Source organism: Bombyx mori, chromosome 17 (genome assembly GCF_030269925.1).
Source record: "Bombyx mori chromosome 17, ASM3026992v2".
NCBI classification, from domain to species: Eukaryota; Metazoa; Arthropoda; class Insecta; order Lepidoptera; family Bombycidae; genus Bombyx; species Bombyx mori.
This window is the reverse complement of record NC_085123.1, coordinates 5,068,846-5,091,470: the sequence shown is the minus strand read 5'-3', so window position 1 is coordinate 5,091,470 and position 22,625 is coordinate 5,068,846. Positions and strand designations below refer to the sequence as shown.

The 22,625-nt window shown below is 37.9% G+C and overlaps 2 protein-coding genes and 1 non-coding gene across 5 annotated transcripts; 2 read left to right on the top strand and 1 right to left on the bottom strand.

Moving 5' to 3' along the window:
- Positions 1 to 489: 489 nt before the first annotated feature.
- On the bottom strand, positions 490 to 12,362 carry LOC101737979 (protein abnormal spindle). The gene is made up of 8 exons (XM_004921876.5): positions 12,146 to 12,362; positions 11,879 to 12,076; positions 11,414 to 11,611; positions 5,031 to 10,751; positions 4,143 to 4,335; positions 2,974 to 3,155; positions 1,927 to 2,046; positions 490 to 1,843 (listed from the first exon to the last, which is right to left on the bottom strand). Exons 1-8 carry the CDS (start codon positions 12,155 to 12,157, stop codon positions 1,535 to 1,537), a joined length of 6,933 nt encoding a protein of 2,310 aa, XP_004921933.3. The 5' UTR covers positions 12,158 to 12,362; the 3' UTR covers positions 490 to 1,534.
- Positions 9,250 to 9,348, top strand: Mir3422 (microRNA mir-3422). The gene has a single exon (NR_107701.1). It is a non-coding gene; the product is annotated as a microRNA mir-3422 (primary transcript).
- Positions 12,363 to 14,848: 2,486 nt separating the features above from the next.
- On the top strand, positions 14,849 to 22,552 carry LOC101738241 (E3 ubiquitin-protein ligase ZNF598). 3 transcript variants are annotated; one of them, XM_038016683.2, is made up of 10 exons: positions 14,849 to 14,959; positions 15,032 to 15,239; positions 15,927 to 16,178; positions 16,358 to 16,443; positions 17,232 to 17,470; positions 18,065 to 18,182; positions 18,319 to 18,473; positions 19,774 to 19,893; positions 20,252 to 20,451; positions 20,536 to 22,552. In XM_038016683.2, exons 2-10 carry the CDS (start codon positions 15,072 to 15,074, stop codon positions 21,673 to 21,675), a joined length of 2,478 nt encoding a protein of 825 aa, XP_037872611.1. In that variant the 5' UTR covers positions 14,849 to 14,959; positions 15,032 to 15,071; the 3' UTR covers positions 21,676 to 22,552. The 3 variants fall into 3 exon arrangements, with proteins under 3 accessions (XP_037872611.1, XP_004921935.1, XP_037872612.1); XM_038016684.2 differs by having other exon boundaries at positions 14,880 to 14,951; XM_004921878.5 differs by having other exon boundaries at positions 14,864 to 15,239.
- Positions 22,553 to 22,625: the final 73 nt, after the last annotated feature.

The following is a 22,625-nucleotide window of genomic DNA, read 5'->3' as shown; positions in this document are numbered from 1 at the left end:
GGCGATTTCCTCCTGACAAAAAAAAAAAAAAAAAAAAAAAAAATGTCAATATATTGATTTAAATCATAACGTGCTTACAGCTTCCTTGTTTTCTTTTAACATTTCTAGTTTAATTCGCTTTTTACTATTCATCTACATACCAGAGTTCTCGATTTTGACAATCCCGTTTATGAATAAATTCGAACATAAGGATTTACGAATACTGTGTTTTATTTCGTCTATGTAGTGTTCATCGAAGCGAAGAGTTCGGTTTGAAACTTAATACAGACACAACTCACTGAGTTTCTCGCGAGATCTTCTCGGTGGATCGCCAACATTCCGATATGGTAGATTCAGCGATCCAAACCATGCGTAGCTGGAACAGCCCCTAGAGGCTACTGGTGATTAGGTAGGGGAAAAATGCGATGACAACAACAACTCATGCTATAAATGATTATTTTACAAGATAAAGCAATGACAAAAATAACTTGTTTAGAAATGAAAATATAATAAGTTTTGAGTCTTTATTCAAAGTTTAATGACCATTGTTACTTACAATGTATTAACTAAATAACATAATGCTTGATAAATGGATACAATTCTACAACGGATAAAATATATATTAAATTATTTCATTCGTCCTATCGTAAACTGAGAAGTCGCTAAAGGTAACGCACGAAGTCGAAAAACTATCAAGAGTCATTAGAATATTTAAAGTCAACAAAACTAAAAGCCATTCGACGTCGTAGAGTCCACATCGACGCTAATAAAACTAATAAAGTAGGCAGCGTCACAAGTTTCACGATGTTTCAGCACTGCTTCTTTTCAAACTTGGTTATTTTAAAAGTCAAGAATTGATAGTATATAACTATAGTATACTATATAGCTCGAGTAGACTATAATCACAAAACCATCAAATGTGAATTGAAAGATTTGAATAAAATTAATATTATATTTATTTTTAAATTAGTACGTTAATTAAATATGTTTATTTTGCTCCTCATGTCAAAAATAACAGCATAAAATGTCATTTGAGGGTAATTAATGGTTGTTGGAACGCTGTAACATGTTTGTTCTACACATTTTCTTTTTATAATTAAACCGGTCAATATTCGTATTTCACACGAAAATTATCGATCCAGTTGTATACTGTTCGCAAATACGGATAATACAAAGTTCATTAAGACAAAAATATCTTTAAATTTCTAGCATGAAATACTACAAATTATTTTATTTTTGTTTAATTACGACATCAATCTATTTAAGTTTCATTACCTAAGTCCTAATTTTGTAGATAATCTGTCTTAGATGGTAGTCTGCTTATCCTACCCACAAAAAACGTCACGCATTCCAAGTCCTTCTACTAATCTAAAACAGTTCCATCGCTTTTATTTCAGCGTATTTAAAAAGAAGTAACCAATTTACAATGAACATTGAAAAGCAGATTATCAGTCCTTATGCCTTACATTACAATATTTCATAATAATAAAATTTTTAGGTTAATCTATACAGAAGCAAGTTTAACATAATGCAATAAACTAGAGTCAACAGTTATTCACAATTTGTATGTGAGAAATAGGCAATGAATAGCGTGCTGTGCGTCCTCAAAATAGCGAGGTTTGTCAGCTCTCAATATTCCGTAATCAGGTTCTAGGGCAGGCGCCAAGTGCGTACAGCCGCTATTACTGGAAACGCTATGATTCAAAGACTGATTGGACGTGTGCGAGACAAATCTAGTCGGTTGTGGTGTGTGATATTTGTTCTTCATTGTATTTGTTGCCATACGTTTCATTCTATCGATGTTCCCTTTGATGGTCTTTAGCATTTTGTGGTTCTCGGGCAAGTGAAAATATTCTGTCAGATCCTGTAAAAAAGGTTACGGTAAATTCATGCATATATTCGTCTCATAGTTATGTTACCGTAATTAGGTGTAAAAAAATTTATTACCTTCTTCACATCCTGGTATTTAGCGAAAAGCCATAGATAAGAGGAAAGTATGCAAAACAATTGAGTTTCACTGTTGCTAAATCTCCACATGAACTTCAATATTGGCGATATGCGATCTCTCTGTAAAATAATGTTTCTTCTCTTAATTAAGGATTTTATCACCATAATTTCAATGAAGTCACCGTGGCCTAAAGAAAAGGGCACGGTGCATTCGTATTGAGCGATAAGACTGTGCCGGTATTCCCGGAGGTAAGTACCAATTTTTCTAATGAAATATGTATTTAGCAAATTTTTAAATTGTAATGAACATCAAACTCGCAAAAATTATAATGTGCGTAATTACTAGTGATGAGGCGTCTTATGAACCTATACGGGCAGCTACCACCACCCTGCCTATATCTGCCGTGAAACAGTCAGCGTTCCGGCTTGAAGGGTGGGACAGCCTTTGTACTGTAAAAGTTGAGACTTATAAATCACGTCTCAAGGTGAATGACGACATTTTATGTCTTTGGGCTCCGGTAATCAATGAACACCGGGTGGATCGTAAGTTCGACGGCCAATCTTAGCAATTAATATATGTTTTCAAAATAGCCCTGAAAATTTAATTTTATTAATTTAGACCTTTTCTCAATCGACATCCATTCAATTCAATTCTCAATCTCTCGACCGATCCGTAAACGGATTCCCCAGCGTTGAAGGTGATCTGTTCTCTCAAATAATTAATAGTATAGAATTTTCTATTGAATTATTATTATTATTTTTATTGCTTCCATGTGTGGATGAGCTCACAGCCCAACTGGTGTTAAGTGGTTACTGGAGCCCATAGACATCTACCACGTAAATGCCGCCACCCAACTCGAGATATAAGTTCTAAGGTCTCAAGTATAGTTACAACAGCTGCCCCACCCTTCAAACCCAAACGCATGACTGCTTCACGGCAGAAATAGGCGGGGTGGTGGTGCCTAGCCGTGCGGACTTACAAGAGGTCCTACCACGAGTAATAAATTCTATTGAATAGATGTTCAATGATAGTCCACTTGTACTTACAGCATATATTTTAGGTCCAGTAACCCTGTACCGGGTGAGATTGACTAGTACCGCGGCCGCTGACTTCAGCACCTCTATACTGGAGATGGAGCGGTTCGTGACCGACATGTACACGTACACGCGACGCACCACCGAAGACGCGTTGTCGTTGTACATCATCGGGAATACCTCCGTTAATAGTTCTGATGAAAATCGATTTGGGATCAGTATTAAGAAGAAGAATGAAGCTTTTAGAGCAGCCTTTCCCAAAGTGGGCGATAACGCCCCCTTGTGGGCGCTGCAGGCCTAAAGGGGGGCGGTAAGACACCCAGATATAAAATAGGGGCGTTGTGTAGAGGCTTGGGAGGCGATTTTCTGATTTTATCTAGGAGGACTCTTAGACACCGTATGAGTTCTCGCTATAGTGGTTTTTAAGTAGGTTAAAAAAAGGGAGGCGCTAAAAAATAATTTATTCTTAAAGGGGGCAGTAGACAAAATAAGTTTGGGAACCGCTGTTCTAGAGTCTTTCTTGTACATAATTAGTACTATTTTCACGATGCGAGCAGATCCGGCAGAGCCAACCTACCTACCGCTTACTACTCTCCACAAGCCTCTTTTGAAGAAGGACATGTCATAGCGCTCGGGAAACACCGTGGAGGGGAGCCCATTCCATAGCCGGATTGTACGTGGCAAAAAAGGCCTCTGGAAATGCACTGTCGATGAACACAGCGGTTCTAAATAATATGGATGAACTCTGCTCCGATGGCGGGAGGTGTGATGATAAAATGGAGATGAGGGGATCATCTCAAGCAATTCCTCAGAGCACTCCCCATGGAACATACGGTACAACATAAAAAATATAGACCATCATTGCATAAAAGAAATCTTCAGTTCTTCTAAAGGTGTTACCGAAGCGTAATCAGGCTGCGGGAGCTAATTGGTCTACATAAGATACGGCAAGTTTCCGGTAGAACCTACAGTGTAACTCCTTGACTATTTCATTTCGCTAGGCTATGCGATGCGAACTACTTACCACCTTCAGCCCCTTCCAATTCCCATAAGCCGAGGTATTGTGAGTCTCTTATCCATTGCAACGACATCCCGATGCATATTGATGTTTAATTATTATTATTAGTAGTAGTAATCAAGGCGCAAAAGCTCCTCCTCCTGAGATTTTAATGAATACTCACCAAGCGATCTGAAAGCTCTGATAACAGTCTCTATATCGCACATATTACGGAGCACATCCATCGCTTCTTCGTTTCGCTCTTTTAAAGTTTCTTGGTAAGAGACAAGAGCACCTTCTCGCCACCGGCGTCTCAAGTCTGTGACTCGCCTATCGTTAGCCACAGCTAAACGAACTCTATGACCTCGGAACAAAGCCTATTTAAAAAACAAAGATTATTACGTAAAACATTCAAATAATATTTTATTTATTTCTCACGTTGGAAGACTAGTCCAACGAAAAACAGTCGAAGTCGTTTGAAGTCGTCGTGGCCTAAAGGATAAGACGTCCGGTACAATCGTATCTAGCGATGCACCGGTGTTCGAATCCCGCCGGCGGGTACCAACCAAGTTTTCTAATGAATGTACTTAACAAATGTTCACGATTGACTTGCACAGTGAAGGAATAGCATCGTGTAATAAAAATCAAACCGGCAAAATTATAATTTGCGTAATTACTGGTGGTAAGACCTCTTGTGAGTCCGCATGGGTAGGTACCACCGCCCTGCCTATTTCTGCCGTGAAGCAGTAATGCGTTTCGGTTTGAAGGGTGGGACAGCCGTTGTAACTGTACTGAGAACTTAGAACTTATATCTCAAGGCGGGTGGCGCATTTACTTTGTAGATAGATGCCTATGAGCTCCAGTAACCACTTAACACCAGGTGGGCTGTGAGCTCGTCCACCCGTCTAAGCTACAAAAAAAACATAAATAAAAGAAAATATGTCTATCTGAAAATAACAATCGTAGTATTTTATGAGGGCGAACTCAGTAAATTAAATAAATTACGTACATATTACATATAAATTTCCCAAATATCTCGTTTATACATAATTAGGTACTATATCGATCTTACCTGTATCCTAGAAGCTGCCCAATCACGCCTCTCTATTTCACGCATCCTTATTATATTTTCTTTTTGCAATCGAACCTGTTTTCTGACCAGGTACCCTCTGATCACAGCCTGGAATTTAATGATAAGAGTCCTTTTCTGTAAGTAATTGCAGCGCATCAATCTTGTAAGTAGTTTCCCTCTCCATATTTTCTGAATTAATATCGCACTATTACGAAGTCTGGTATAGAACGACTGAGCGATATACCGTCTCATATGTTTCTGTATGCATATCGCTGCTGTGTTCCTTTGCTCATATACCAGTTCTCTGTGTCTCTTTAACCTGTATGCGGATTGGATGGTCACAGCTGCACTTCGTAATTCTAAGTAACGTCTCCTTTGAATGTACCTTCTGACGCACGATTGAGTTTTTATTATTGCATGCCTTATTTTATCGTATCTTTGTCTCTCCATAATCGATAATTTATAGGAGCGATAAAAACGTTGAATGATTATAATCGATTCTTTAATCTCTACGTATTTCTTACGCGTTATATACATACGGAAAAACGATTGAATGACCACAGCGGATTCCTTTAGTTTCAAGAAAACGGAACGACACTTATTGCGCTCCAGTATAGAGATGTACCAATTGCGTATTTTATTAGCGGCTTCATTTCGTTTAGCGATAATAGCAATTTTATTAGCACGGATACGACGTTGCGTAAATATAGCTGCAGTCTTTAATCTTAAATATTCATTTCTGATCTCTCTGCACTGTACTGTTGCTCTGAAGCGTTGTTGAATCAAAACCGCTGCGGTTTTTAAACGCAAAAATTCCTCTCTCTGACGTCTTCCAATTAAAAACGCTCTATAGTACTTCTGAATTTTTACGCAGCTCTCAATTATTCTGGTATAGGTCTGTCGGTGTTCCAACATGCATCTATACGCTCTGTATCTTGTTTGAATCACAATAGCAGCCTTTTTTATTCTAATGTAGTCAAATCTCGTTTTTCTCATTAACAACTGAGCTCTATATCTTCTTTGTAACACAATTGCGCAGTTTCGGTAATGCAAATATTTACGTCTATCATTTCTGCATTGAATATTAGCTCTGTAACGTGTCTGTATACAGACGCACGATTTTCGTAGTAACTGATATCTTCTCCGTTCTGTGACCATAGAACGCCAAGCTCTGTACATTGTTTGAATGACAGTTACCGCGGAACATAATTTCAAATAAGCTGTTCTCTGTTTCTTCATAGCTAACAAAGATCTATACCGGGTTTCTATTGTTTTAACGGCCTGTTTTAATTTCAAATACTGTTCTCTTTGTTTCCTCATCTGCGCGAGACTTCTGTACCTCCTTTGTAACGTAACAGTGGCTTCATGCAAAACCTTGTATCTCTCTCGTATCGCTTCAGTTTCTTTATAGCTTCTGTAGTATTTGGCAATCAATGATGAAGCCGATCTCAATTTCAAGAACTTCTCTCTTTGCAACTTCGTCTCCAAATACGATCTATAGTATGTCTGTACGATTACTGTAGCGGTTTTAAGTCGTATATATTGTTTCCGGACCGTTCTCATTTCTAAATAGGATCTGTAAAATCTTTGTATGCGAACAGTGGCCGTGCAAATTCTCAAATATTTCTGTCTTTGTTGCCGACCAATAATGAACGCTTTGTAATATATCTGAATGGCAACGCAAGATTTTCTCATAAGCGTATAGTTATGTCTTACTTCCTTGGCTTTCTTACAACTTCTAAACCAATTCTGGATTACAACAGCGGACGTTTTTTGTTTAATAAAATATTCCCTTTGCCGTTTTCCTTTGACATACGCTCTGAACGCGTTTTGTATCTTTATACAACTAGACTTAAGATTCGCGTATTCTGATCTTTGAACCCTCATCAGAACTAGAGCTCTATACCTCCGTTGTAAGAGTGTAGTAGCTTTGCGTAAACATTGATAGGAGTTTTTGCAACTTCTCATAGCAATCAATGCTCTGTATCTCCTTTGTAATTCTACAGTAGCGGTCTTCAAAGTTCTAAAAGCATTTCTTTCTTTACGCATAAGCAATAAGCTCTTGTATCTTTTTTGTATCAGTACAGTGGCATTCAGTAATTCTAGATACTCTTCCCTCTGTTTCTTTGCAAGAAGATAGGACCGGAAATATCGTTGTATTGTTTTAACGGCAGTTTGTTGTTTCATGTATACACCTCTAACATTTTTCATCTCGCAACGCGCCTTATAGTATTTCTGTATTACAATTGTTGCATTCTTAATCATTATGAAGTTATCTCTTTCTTTTTTCATTAGTTGATTCGCTCTTATTCTTCTTTGTAAATCAATTATTAGATTTTTAATTCTAGTGAATTCTGCGCGTGCCTTCTTCCCTCTATACAAAGCTTGTAATGTGATAACGCTGCTCTTCAATTGCAAATACCTTTGGCGTTCGCATCTCATTTCTAACAAAGCTTTATATCGACTTTCGATGCACTTCACGGCATTTTTTATTTTGATGTAATTAGAACGTTGTTTGTTCATTCTAAAGTAAGATTGTATTGTGACGGCGCCATTGCGTTTCTCAGTCAGCCTGCGGACTTCTGATCTCATTAGGATTTTACCACGATATTTCTGTTGAACATAAATTGCAGTTTGTTTTAACTTTAAGAATCTTCGCCTCATTACGAATCGCCGGACGCAGCTTTGTACTGTTACGATATTCTTTAACACCATTTTATATCGTTTCGTACAAAGCCAGCGTCTGACGTAGCTTTGCAAAACAATGGCCGACTCTTGCCGGAGTTGTTCGCGTTGCGATTTAAGCATCTGTAATGTTTCTCGAGCTTGCCTCGACAATCTAACGCATCTGTACCATTGTTCGATTTTCAAAACGCTCATTTTCATTTTCAGCAAACGCTTACGACAGAGCCACATTCGCCAGTACTTCTGTATGACAAACGTTGACTGTGTTATTTTCTGCATTTGCCATTCAACAAAACGATTATATTGGATACGTCTCCACCAATTTTGAATTACGTTCGCTGCATTGTTTCTATTACGCAAAACCCTTTGCTCTTCGGTGCGCTTTTCAATAATAACCTCGTATTTCTTCCTCCACCACAACTGTATGATATTCGCTGCTTTCTCGAAGAGAGGCGCTCGGAAGACATGAATGATTTGCCATAACAGAGACAGGGTCTTCTCTCTGTGACCGTCGGCTATATCACTCGCCGTGATGTCACCGACAATAACAAAATTCGCTTCCTTTAACGCATTTAAGGCCACTTGAACGTTGTGTATTTTTTGCAGTCGTGATATGGCCGGTGTCCGAAGTTGATTCAGTAGACCATTCTTCATCATGATAATTTCCATTACTTTGGTTAATCTTACACCGTCTCTGATGTCTAGGGCAATATTGTGAACCGCGTACTTATATTCGTCTAGATAGGACTGTTTGTGACTAACGACATAGCCTAAAGGTCGTAGATGTTTAGTTATGTCTCCAATGCCTGCGATTAGTTCTCTCGTGAATCTGATGATAATTTCGCGGCTTTCTTTGCAGACAGCGTTTCTGCAGAACAAACAGGGATCGTGAGAGATCAGTTTTCTTTGTTTGGCTTGATCCAGAAAGAAAACCAGCATAAAGAACTTCTTTAATGTGAATTTCTTGACGGCCTCCATGTACGCAGGCAGCAGCATGTTTGGGGCGGTCGACTTCGAGTGTTTGTTCTTGAGATGGGGGTTTTTGAACATGCGCTGAATTATGAAAGTCGTCAGACCTTCAATATCGCTGTTTGATTTGAGAGGTAAAACGGTCCCGTAAGTAGCTTCTAAGCCGATACGCAGCCATAACGGGTTATACGATAATATGATTTCCATTATTATCTTTTGCAGTCCAACATCTAAGTGCAGGTTCCGATCGTTTCTAATTACAATCAATTTTTTCTCAATTTGAGCGTTCAATTTCTGAAGGACTTTGGTAATATCAGGGCTCATTAACAAGGTTCTAGCAGACCGACGTAGGCTTTCTAATCTGTGGCTATTATGGTATGCACTGCAAACTTGCTCTTTGGTAGGCGCGGCTGGAATTTCTTTGTTTCTATTCTCAATCCAGGCCTTGCCGACATTTATTTTTTGTTCGGTATTACTATCGAGATCGGCAGGTGGCGTCAAAATGTAATTCAACCATCTTTTGAACTCTGTTTCGAATTTGTCAACGGCTTCTTCGTCGTAAAAATAGGTGGCAGACGAGAATGGATCTACTGTGAAGGACTGAGAATATATATTCCCGATCTGATTAACAGATAGATTCTGATTAATGCTTTTGTTGCTGTCGTATATGGTGTTTGATTGTTTCCCACAAATCGAATCTTTTCTGAGTGATGTTTTAGTTTTATTCTTTTTAATAAGTAATGAAGGCACTTTCCATAGATCGGGCTCGGCGCGAATGGATTTTTTGGACCAAGTCTGTCTATTGTTAGAGCTATGGGAAATACCTGATTTATCGTTAAGTTTGTCGAAGGTACGGTTTATCGTGAATGTGGTCATTTGTTTGTCAGTTTTATCTAACACCTGAGTATCGGAGAGATGGATGCTTTCTTCTGGGATAGACTGTAAGGGCGGTGTTATTGACCGGGGCGGGGATCTCCCGTCCGCTCTAAGGTCAGACTGCCAAGGACTATGCTCCAAAGCATTCAATAAATTTCTGTCATGTTCCCGCTGTTGGAACTCCTTGAATAGAGCTTGCCTACACATCTTAGGCTGCTCTTTCAATAAGTGCTGCAAGGATTTCTGTTCTACTCGCAACTGATTAAAGTTTTGTTCAAACGGTGTATTAGGCGACTCTTTTGTGTACGTATCGGAGCATAGTTTGCCATCGTCGATGATTTCATGAGTGTCATTATTGGTTTTCGGCATGAACTTTCTCTCGGTTGAAAAACGTTGAGGGAAAAACGACAAGTCACTGATGCGCGAGAATTCTGTGTTTATCGTGAAGTTTGGACTGTTTAGTTCTTTTGGTGACGAGGTATTGGGCTGTTTTTTCTCTACCATGTTCGGCGTTTCGGTGAACTGTGAGTCTGCTTGAGTATAGTGATGATTAACTGTGAGCCACCTCTTAGGTTGGGCCGATGTGATGCTTATAATGGAATGCATTTCATTCTCCTTATTGTTCTGCAAGTCTAGGCTATCATCAAAGTCACTGTCGGAATTTACACTAAGCACTATTTTAGGACCTTTGTCCAACTTAACGACTTTAGCAGGTAATGTCTTCAAAGGAGAAAATGTTAATTTATCAAATATATCAGAAATTGAAGTATTGGGATGCATTTGCCTATTAGATGGCTTTAAAACGTTTTGAGGTACATTATATCTACTGTCAGTGGATGCATAAGTTTTATCATAAGTATCTTGCAAGTTGGATTTTCTTATGTTCGAAAAGATTTCGGAAGTGTTGAAATTAAAATCTATACTGTTCGGAGAGTCAAAGGGACATTGCTCCATGTGAGAATTCAAGGAATGCTCATTTAAAACAGTATTATTCTCTTTTTCAGATACAGTCTGAATATTACGTTGAGTGGAATGTTTTATATTCACCCAATCTTTACTTTTTATGGTTTTATTAATTTTTTCAGTTTTCTTTTTGTAAATTGCAACTGGCGATTTTTTTGATGACTTTCTTTTCATTTTACCTGGTGATATTTTAAACCCTTTTGATTGGTTTGTCTTCCCTTTGACATTCTGTGGGCAACAAAAATTTAATTTTATGAGAATATTTAATAATACATTTTTTACAGTTAAATCCTATGAATGATATTGCCTTTTTTATTATCAAAATATTATAATACATATTTGTTTGGAAATTATTAAGTCTCATCAGGTTTGATGATTGGCGAAAACTAATAGAAACATAATATAATACCTCATATCGTTATTGCCATTCCAGTACGCATGAGGTGTCAAGATACTACAATGCATCCATTTTTAGGTCATTCATTATTAAACCATTCCGAATCAAATTCCTTATTTTATGAATATGAATAGTGTTTGAATAAACTGGGAAATATCGCGACTGCTTTAACTCTTTTGCTACTATTGGTGACTCTTGCCACAAAATGCTGCATGTACACTATGGGTGACTGGGCTGAAAAATACCATCTATACACGACAGGTCATGTGCGCACTTTCAGCACAGAGCTTGTTTCTTGCGAAACGCTTTGCAGCAAGGCTCCCCATGGCGAAAAGGTTAAATAGTTTACTTAATATAAAAGCGATTGTGATTTTATTGATAGTGACATCATTATTTTAGACTCTTATTTACATAACATATCCAATTAACGTCCACAATTTACAAAAAAAAAAAATCAAAAGAGTAGTACTAATTGATAATAATCATTACTAACCACCACAGATTTAAGAAGAACAATGACATCATGTCTTCTATGGTTCTCATTTGTGAAATTAAGGGTTTCTCTAACAGCAGTAGGCTGGTTGGGGGTCCATACCATTGTCAATATATTACATGATTCCGGTTCCACTTCCAACCATTCTCCGGGTATATGCACAATCAGTCCTGGTGGTAGAGCTTTACCTAGAGTTATCTGTCAAAGTTAAGTTTAAAAATTTGTTAGTACTGAAAATTTATTGTGGTTTCAGCTTAAAGAACACTCTCGATACACCTGTATATGCTTGTGCTTGTTGCCATGTTGGTTTTAAGAATTTGTTTTATTCATACGTTTCGATGAATCCTAAATTCATGTATATTTCAATTTGTTGTCTTTTAATTCTAAGTTTTTCTCAAATCAAATGAAAGCTAGACCTATGGGTATTGTATTTTTCCCAGTGGGAAAACCGCTGTTTTTACTCACATGCTGTGGTTGTTTTGTTGGATTAATGACTTCCAAGTTTCTCTCACAAGTTGTACCAATGATAACATTGTCGAACACAACTTGTGGTGGTCTGGAGAACGGAGCTAACACCAAACGGGGACATTCTTCTTTGGGTGATTCTTCTGATTTACAGGCAGTACGTCGAGCCCTTTTAACATGCTCCGGGGTGTTTTCAATCTAAATTTATAAATTTCGTTAAACCCAACTATTGTTTTTGTTTAACAGAAAAAAATAGCTGTTACTTACTTCAAAATACATGTTTATCACATAGTATATTTATCAACACAATTGTTTGTAAAACTCATATTATAATTTGCCTAAGCTACAATATTTAATATTTTGTCATAAAGCAGTTATTAGAATTTATTTAACTGTTTCTTGTCGACAACTTGGTTTGAATTCAAATTTTCAAATTTTTATTTCTAAAACCAAAACCGTCATTTACAGTGTTGCCTAGTAGTAGTAGTTTTATTTTCCAAATGGAAAGGCAAAGATATCACACCATACAGTCTAATATTTTATATATATATTTTTTATGAAATACGATATTATGCAATGAAATGAAGCTGCTTAATTTAATATGAAACATGGCATGGCATGAAATGAATTGAAATGAGATGATATGATATGGGATATTTTTATGAAAAATGATAATATGGAGTGAAATGAAATTAAATGAAGTTAATTAATTTGAGACATTAATCAACTGGGATGAAATTAAATGAAATAAGATGAGATGGTATTTGATGAAGATTAAATATAATCTTAGTAAAATGGTGGTCATTTACTCAGATTTTTTCAGTGGACTTTTTGGAGGATCCCGAGAAGTTATGTCCAGCGGCTTTGTTTCATTTTCCCACATTTGGGCATTTTCACAGATATTAAACAGTTAACAAACCACCGTTATTACACATTTAAACCTGAACAAACACAAAATAGACAAAATAAAACAAATCGCACAACTTGACACCGCGCGTTCCCGCCAAAAAAACGTGTTGCCTAACATAATATGCGGTTATACCGGTCACTCACATTCGCACGAATACGCAAACCCACAAGTGTAGGACGAAATTTGCAAATGATTATGCAAAGTTTTCGCTGCATTTGTGGTTTTCCAAGCTGTGTCGGTTTTTTAACGGACATCAAAGCGCGCTAACCGCGATCCTTCGCGTAGTCTCCCACTAGTTCGTGTGACCAGTTGTGCCCACGATTGCGAAGGTAATGGACGTTTCGCCATTTTCATAGTTCGTGACGTCTACTGTGTAGCGCACCTTCCTCATGGATTGGAACAACACCAAGGTGATGGAGTTCATTGAACTCCTGCAAAATGAATCGACCATATGGGACCCTCAAAAGAAATTCCATAAAAACAGAATGTCAGTTAATCACGCCTGGGAAAGAATTGAAAACTCTTTTTCTCTTCAATGTTGTGTTGACGAATTAAAAAAGAAGAGAAATTCATGAAACATTCCTAAACAAGTGTAGGAGGAAGCGCAAACGGGTTCTCAAATTGAATACCGAACCCATTTGCACAGCCGCTAAGTTTGCGAATGAATGTCTGACAGCCCTTCAAATGCGCGCGAACATTCGTACAATGTACGAATGTTTGCGCGCATATGAGTGGCCGGCATTAGTGTCACTTTTTATTTTAAAGTGACACTATTTTATTTTGAAGTGTGGATTCGAGTCTGTTTGCAAAAACCTTTTAATTTAAATATGTACTCTATGAAAATTAATGCGATCAGAAAAATATAATAGTTTACCGAAAATTGTAATCAATTGGGATTATGTGAATGAAATAGAATGAAGAGTAATTTTTTCTGATTTTTTTTTCTGTACCAGGGGCCGAACCTCTTTCGAGGTCCACGCGCCTGCCTAGGGGGCGCATGGGATTGTAGAACTAGATGATACCGTGGACTCAAGGATGATATTTAGAGCCCTACCTACTAATAAAAGACCTACTAATAAAAAATAGATTTCGCTGAAAATTATTTCAAATGTATGCCTAAACTTGAGATTATCTCTTAGGTTTATAGATTAATCACCGTGGCAGGACTTTTTGGCGGAAACGCGAGGAGTGAAGTTGTGTGATTTGTTTTATTTTGTCTATTTACAAAATTTATAAAACGATCATTAAACCTGTCGTGCTGTATGGATCTGAGTGTTGGGCGAAGAAAGTTAAGCATGAAAGAGGAGTGCATGCGGCAGAGATGCGAATGTTGAGATGGATGTGTGGAGTGACAAGAATGGATAAGATAAAGAATGAGTATATCAGAGGAAGTGTGAAAGTGGCCCCGGTAAACAACAAATTAAGGAGCGGACGGTTAGCGTGGTATGTACATGTGATGCGTAGAGAGAAGATGCATGTGACTAGGAGATGTATGGAAATGGTAGTGCGAGGTCGAGGGGGAAGAGGTCGACCAAAGAAGACATGGATGGAGTGTGTGAATGACGATATGAGAGAGAGAGAGGAGTGAGTGTTGAGATGACGGCTGATAGAAGAGAATGGAAGAGAAAAATTAGTTGTGCCGACCCCACCTAGTGGGATAAGGTAGAGAAAAAGAAGAGTGTTTTTTCAGGTTTAAATGTGTAATAACGGTGGTTTGTTAACTGTTTAATATCTGTGAAAGTGCACAAATGTGGGAAAATGAAACAAAGCCGCTGGACGCAACTTCTCGGGATCCTCCAACTGAAAAAATCTTAGTAAATGACCACCATTTTACTAAGATTATATTTCATTCCATATCATCTCATTTCATTTAATTTCATCCCAGTTGATTAACGTCTCAAATTAATCATTTTCATTTCATTTCACTCCGTATTATCATTTTTCATAAAAATAAGAATATAAATTAAAATAAGTCATGACTTAAAGGTCTTAGTTACCAGGTCATAAAATCAATTAAAAAAAAATCACCGTGGCAATTTTCTTCTTCCACCTCTAGCTGTCATTTTCGACGTATGTCAAGATATCCATAGACAACACAAAAATCAGTAAAATCTGCGGTCACAAAACTTCGTCCTTCCTTTTCTCTTGTGTTCTAACTTCAAGGTGTAGTAGTAAGTGGTATTTATCCAAGACAAATTCTGAGCTTCCACGTACTCGCAATTTAATAAAACACTCGGTTACAGAAACGCTTTTACAGAATCCTAGATAAACAATACAACAATCATGTCTGAGGCTCAGGCGAACGAGAATACTTGCGTAGTTTGTTTCAAGAACGTTTTGTACTACTCAATTGGCGAGTGTGACCATCCCGTATGTTTCGAGTGCTCTACTCGGATGCGGGTGCTCTGTCTTCAGAATGAGTGTCCTATATGTCGTAAAGATCTATTGAGGGTAAGACCCTAGTTCAATTTAAAAAAACCAACAAAAATGTCCTGAGTGAAGACGCATGTTTCTCTATTCTATATAATGTTACACACATTTTACTATACTGATTTGGAACTCGAAAGCTATTTTATATCTGTAATGCAACAGTGTCATTGCATATACCGTCATTATTCTTCAACACAAGCAGTAAATATTTGGTTCTATTGAAGATTTTAAATTCCATTTTAAATATTTAATTTTACACGACCATACTATTTAATGTATGTAGAGATTTACAATAAATGAAGATACTCTATGAAAAGCAAAATACTGTATTAGAATTGGTACATTAATTAAACAGAATAATGTGAGCGAGCAGCAAATATCCTTCAATCCAGGCTTAAAATGCAAAGATATGTTAGTCTAAATATTACTTAATCAATTAAAAAAGTTATTTTTGTACTACAGTAAATGTTCTGATTTCATGATATTTGTGACTAAGGTGTTGTTGCTTTTATACCCCTAAATAAAATGAAAATGAATAAATTTAATAATTTTAGATATTAAGTGCATATATATCAGCTCTTCTGTGCTGTGTATTTAAATTGGTTTATAAATGTTATCTTTTATTTAGTATTTTAAGCAAACACAAACCTGATAGTTATAAAACAATGTATACAATATAATGGAGGATACAATATACTTGATTTTCAGGTTGTATTTACTGATTCTATTCATCCCTACAAAGAGCTTGGGAACAGGGAATACCCTGATAGACTGTTTGAAAGACAATACAAAATTGTATTCTGTTCTGAAGACATAAAAAATGCATATGAAAACTTATTGGAGAATCGGTGTAAAATCTGTGATAAGATACCACCGTTCCGCAACTTTAGTTTGCTGAATGATCACATGAGAAGGGTTCATGAAAGGTTTTTTTGTGACCTTTGCGTTAATCATTTGAAGGTGAGATATAAACAATGAATACTCAATTACTAATTGTTATTTGGTTATGCAGTATATTAGCAAGATATAGCAATATATTTTCTACACAGACTTTTATTTGGATTCTTCTAAATTTGTTCAGAAATGTAGAATTTATGACAAAAAACAGACTAATATGTTGATATGCAATGCCTTTACAGATTTTTACCAATGAAAGAAGGTGTTATACACGACAAGAACTGGCACATCATCGACGTAAAGGTGACCTTGATGATACCTCACACAGGTAACTAAAGATATTAAATTTGATTACTCTATTGTTATAAAACATTTTTTATGTCATTTTATTGGTGGAACCAACAATATTTGTTGATTGTTGCATGATTTCCACAGCTTTTTTGTCTTAGAGTATAATATTAATTTTATGACAATTTTATAGTTAAATCCAAAGAAACTTATTGTACTCATTCATAAATTCTAGTTAATTCAATCACATTTTTTCTATACGTGTTAGCCATGTGAATTGATTTATAGAGTGCATTAAACCTAATCCCGAATGACAATATTGATGTAAGGGCATGTTGTAAGTCTGTATGGGTAGGTACCATCACTCTACATATTGTCTGCCTTGAAGAGGTAATGCGTTCCAGTTTGGTGGTGGAGCAGCCATTGTATTATAAAACGGAGACTTACAACTTATGTCTCAAGGTGGGTTGGGGCATTAACGTTGTTGATGTCTATGGGCTCTGGTAACCACTTAACACCAGGTGGACCGTGAGCTTGTCCACCTGTCTAAGCAAAAAAAATATGCTAGGCCTTATTCTACATATATAATTAACAATAAATGATTAGTACAATAAACATACTGAATAGGGAAAAATGTTATATGCATTCATAAATATTTTACGATCGTAATAACAGCATGCAATACTTTTGTATAAACAGTTAATCTCATTGACAGATAATAAAATCAGAAGTGCAATTTCATTTCATTAATTTCAAAGGATATCCGGTCCATCCTTTAGATATTTTTAATAATTACAAAGACTCATTTCCCATAGTGATCTTTCACAGGGGCCATCCACTTTGTGAATTCTGTGAGAAACGATTCATGGATCCTGATGAGTTGTACCGTCACTTGCGCAAGGAGCACTTGTACTGTCATTTGTGTGATGCCGATGGAAAGAATTTCTATTATGCTTCACACTCCGCGCTTGCTCAACATTTCCGCAAGGATCACTACTTATGTGAAGAGGGCGAGTGTGCCGGACAACATTTAACTGCAGTGTTTAGGAGTGAAATTGATCTCAAAGGTATATTTCTAACTCAAAATAAATTGTAATTAATTCAATGAAACTGGTAGAAAATGAAGTTTTCAGATCATGTTTTAAAATAGATGTCCAATCTTGTATAACACATCTATAAAATGACAGATTTTCAAATTGAAAAGAAATGTGAAAAGTACTAAGATAATTGTGCCTCTGGTATTTTATTGATCTAAACATGTACTAGAAGCAGCAGTTTCTGTTTCTATGACTTAGTCCTTGAATACTGGTCACAGAAAACCGTAAGACATACCTTCAAGACTAGAAATAATTACGAACATGGCAGCTATATTTTTTATTGTTTGCTTTCGTGCAACCTAAACTTGTTAGACCAGTACTTGAGTTTTGTGTTAATATTGCTAAAACAAAAGCAAATTTTAGTGCTGAACTTCATCATTGGTCTTCCCATTTCACATAAAGTGGGTAATAAGAGAAAAACTTCTAAAAAGCATTGACCATTCATGTTTAACACAGCGAAATATAACTATTTATCTTGAGGTAGTTTGTTATTATGATACGTTTTATTCTTGTTATGTATGATAGCTATTTTAGCGAAAGCTTAACTCTAAAAACATATTACAGCCCATATAGCAACCACCCATGGGCGTGGTATGCCCAGAGGGGCTGCGAGACAAGCCCGAACACTCGAATTGCAGTTCAATATCACACCACATCCTGTCGTCACTCAGAGAACACCCCGGTGAGACTTCATTTAGCCATTAATATTTTAACTATCATTTCACGTTGAACCATAAGTAAAATTATATGTAAGTTATGTCTTCATGTTCTTGAAAAAAAAACCTATTTGTGTAATACAATTTAATTTGTGTTGGTAGGGACCGTGGGGCACCGGAGACTCCGGCTCCGCCCAGCCCTCCGCCGGTGAGCGTGGCGAGACTGGACACCCACAGCGACCAAGATTTCCCGCGCCTCAGCGCCGCGCCGCCCGCCCAAAACCTCGTGCTAGGCGCCCCGCTCAGGAACTTTACCGGTCGGTCGCCACGGTTCCTTGCCTTATATGTAGTTGATCTGCTATTGTCGGCGAAGTTAATAGTCATTCAGAAGATAAGTTAACGCGGCCTCAGTCCTATAGAGCTACCACTACTATTTTGCCCCTCCTCCTCCTCGCGTCGTTTTCCTCGTTACTGAGGTCGTGACTCCCCCGCCGCATCAGTTTCTTCCGTACGATTTCCCTCCATCTGCTGCGATCCTTAGCTTCATGAAGGGCATTGTGGAAGTTGATGTTCAGAGAAGATCGTATTTGGTCCGACCATCTCGTGGGACTGCGTTCTCTGGGATGTTTGCCATCTACGTTTCCTGTCACCATCAGCTGTTTTAGATTGTGACCCTCTTTACGAGCAATATGTCCGAAGAATTCCAGCACCCTACGAAGGCATATAGTGGAAAGTCTAGTTTTGATATTAAATGGTTTTGCCACTACCTCCCGTTTACAAGTCCGCTCCCAATTTTACAATTTAGGGACCACCATAGAATGGCAAGGAGGGATGACATTCAGCCATTACTGATGGAACAAAGGTAAGGGAATAATTTTAAAAGTCATATTTGGTCTGCCATAAATCCGTTCCTCTTCTTCGATGTTTGTTTTGGTTAGAGATTAAACATTGAGAGAAGAGGGTATGGGTAATGACCACAAAATGTAAATATAAAACTAGGAACTTTTCCGCGCCGCCTACAGGTTCCAATTGTAAATCTAAACAATTCAGAACAGAATACACTATAAAAACAACAGCGTGACGAACACTCATACAAAAATTGGGAGTTATATTTAAACAATTAATTGAATATAAGACCTAAATATTAATACGTGAAGCAAAAACTTTGTACCCCTTTTTACGAAAATTGCGCGGATGGAGGATTATCAAATTTCCCACACTTATAGCACACGCATGCATACTATTTGTCTATTGTCAAACTTTTCTTTTGCTTATAGAAGTTAAGTGTACAAACTTATACTTTCAATTAATTATAGTCGAATTTCGACTATCAGGGGACTACTAGTAAGACCTGAATCTCTCTCTCTCTCTCTCTCTTCGATCGGTCCATCACTGCTGAGGATCGTGACTCCGTCCGATTCCGTCAACCAGCTGTCTCCATCGATCCCGTTTTGTAGCTTGGTGGAGTGCGTCGCTGACAGGTATCCCCAGTTCCTCCGTTATTTGGTCCGACCATCGTTTGGGACCTACCCCTACCTTTTCCCTCTATTTTACCGGTCACCACAAGGCGTTCCAAATTGCTGGTATCCCTGCGTGACCTGAATATGTGATGTTTAGGTGGAGATAGATTGACGCGCAATGACAAGAATTTCCCGGCGCTGGACGGAGCGGGCCCCTCCCGCGCCGCGCCGCGCCCCGCCGCGCCCGCCACAGTCGCCGCCACCATCCTCAGGAATTGTAAACAACATTATTTACTATTTATCACTCTTATGATTTAAAAGTATAATTGGCACATCAATTAAAATTATAAGACACTAACACCAGATGCCGATATGCCGATGATTTTATTGTAAAAAAGCGTGGGGTGCTTTTCAGGATATTATCAAAATAACCCTTCTACTCATATTCATTCATAAAATATTTATAACTACTGCTACCATGCACCCCACGCTTTTTTTTTTACAATAAAATCGTTTTTTCTTACACTATTTTTAATTCAAATTTATTAAAATTTATTTTCTATTTATAGTTGTATTTCTAGAAACGTATTTTTTTGATTTTTTAAACTATTATTTATTAATTTGCTCTTTTTCAGCTAAGCCTAGCGTTTCGATTCAACTACACAGCCAACCCGCAAGCGCTAGTAATTTTAGGTTGACCCAGACCAGCGGAAACCGCATCTCAATACCACCACAGCAGAAGAAGCCAACTCTCGACGATGACGATTTCCCTTCCCTTAGTATGGGGAGAGACGACCATCCCAACATCGGAGCTAGTAGTGTGCAACCTCCGAAGGTAAAATATATCATTCGCTTCACTTCTGTGAAGAAATTTCAGTTTAAATATTGTTGACTGTAAATTGAAAATGTATTATTCCAGGTCACCATGATCAATAGTCAAGAAATGCAAGCGTTAAAAAATAACCAAACCCAGTCGCAACCAAAGAAGTCCCAGCGGAGTACGGAGGCGTTCCCTGCGCTGTCCGCCACCGCCCACTCCCCCGCCGCACCCCCGCAGTGGATCACCGTTTCCAAAGGAAAGGACAAGCCACGCGCCCGCGCCGAACCCGCGCCCCCGCCCCGGGAACAACCCGCCTTCAACCAGGTCGCAGACTTCCCCACTCTACCGCTCAACAAATCGAAATCGAAACCTAAGAACGTCATCGTTATTCCTCAAGCGACCCCCCGCCCTCAACCGCAGCATCAACAGCAGCCGGCGGAGGCTAAACTGACCAAAAAGGAGAAAAAGAAGCAAAACATCAAAAAAGAAAATATTGCTGAGATACCACTCGTGAACGGCCTCGATAAGAAGTACGCGAAAGATCCCTCCTTTACCGAGGTGAACTCGAACGTCGAACGCAGCGTGGAACGTGATAAAAAAATCAAAACAATCGAGACCACTTCGAGTGTCACCGTCAATTCGGATCGGAATACCGGAAATGGAGATTTTGCCCTAGCTCCCACAGAGTATCCTCCTCTAAATCCCAAAGGCAATAAGGAAACCAAAGACTATCCTCCGCTGCAAACACGGGCCGAAAACGTTGCATTCAATAGAAGGGTGACGAATGGCAGCGTCCCTCCCGGGTTCAAACCGCGTCCGGCGTGCAACGGCATGACGTTCACTAACTCAGCGGGGCAGACCTTCTCGGCGCCCGTTCACAAATATATTCCGCCCCCGGAATTCGAGTCGCGTAACCGAGTTTTAGTAAAAAAATTCGCTGTCGCACTGGGCGGGGCGGAGGCCGTGGAAAGCTTCAAAGTGGCATCGCGGGCATTCCGCGATAGTATCATCAGCGCCGATGAGTTTTATGAACACTGTCGGTCCGCTCTCGGGTCCCAGCTCGAGTCCGTGTTCCCGGAGCTCGTGGCTCTGCTACCGGACATCGGCAAGCAACAGGAGTTAGTGGTCGGTAAAAATGTGAGTGAACTTGAAGTGTGTGCGACGTGTGGCCAGCTGCTGTCGCCCGGGGACCGCATCGCGCACGACACGGCGCACTGGCCGCCCCTCGCGCCACGCTAAATGTGTTTCTACTAATTGTGATACTGACTCTAATTAGTTTCCAGTCTCAAATCCAAATAGTGCTGTGCTTAATAATATAAATAGACAATTACAATTGAACAATAAATATCAGCTAGTATAATTTTCTTGTATTGCTTGAATAAGTATGTTGACAATTTTATAAATACCACTGCATTTTTTTTAATTATGATTTTCATGTAGATGACTTAGAATATTGTTGAACAATTAAAGATTTAATAAATAAGATTCCTGGACTGATGTGTAAATGTAACACAAAGCCATGAAGGATATCAAAATAAAATACAAATAAAATTGTCACTGCAAATTGTACCTTTGTGCAAGTCTTCAAACTGAGTGTCAAATGAATAATTTATCAAGTTTTTAAAGTATAAAGTGTTGCATTGCGGTAGATACGGGACTGGCACTCAATGTACATGACAAAATATTCTTGCCGAAACTTTTCGAATAAAAAATAAATCAAACGACTGAATGATCACTGAAAAAATTATGTAAATAAAAATTCCCTTTAAAGGTGAATCTTGTAAATTGAAATTTAGTCGTTCGTATTTTCTCAATAGCGGTGTATATTAATATATTATGTTAAATAATTTTGTACTAGGATTACATAAAGACATGGCTATTTTGACATCCATTTTAATTGGAATAGCAGTATCGCAATTGTATGTAACTAAATATGTGATTTTATTGTCAATGTTACACAGTGTACTACTTATATTGTTTCAAATCTAATATTATATTTTTATACTTTCACAGAACTATTTAATTTATGTATAATATGTTTTTGTTGAACACAAAACTTTTGTTTTATTAATCTCATGCATGTAAATAAAGTTCATGGCAACGGAAAACAATACAAGTTTATCAGTTTGTTTATTATCTCCGAAAGAAATCGAATAGTATACCAACTCAATAGAAAAATAATTGTTCCA

Bases quoted from the DNA above. Each gene is read 5' to 3' on its own strand.
- LOC101738241 (XM_038016683.2), top strand. From the start codon at position 15,072: ATGTCTGAGGCTCAGGCGAACGAGAATACTTGCGTAGTTTGTTTCAAG. The intron at 17,471-18,064 runs GTATATTTCTAA...AACATATTACAG, and splicing joins GAGTGAAATTGATCTCAAAG to CCCATATAGCAACCACCCAT. The intron at 19,894-20,251 runs GTAAACAACATT...GCTCTTTTTCAG, and splicing joins CGCCACCATCCTCAGGAATT to CTAAGCCTAGCGTTTCGATT.
- LOC101737979 (XM_004921876.5), bottom strand. The intron at 3,156-4,142 runs GTGAGTATTCAT...GATTTTCATCAG, and splicing joins CAGAGCTTTCAGATCGCTTG to AACTATTAACGGAGGTATTC. The intron at 2,047-2,973 runs GTAAGTACAAGT...ATTATTTTACAG, and splicing joins CTGGACCTAAAATATATGCT to AGAGATCGCATATCGCCAAT.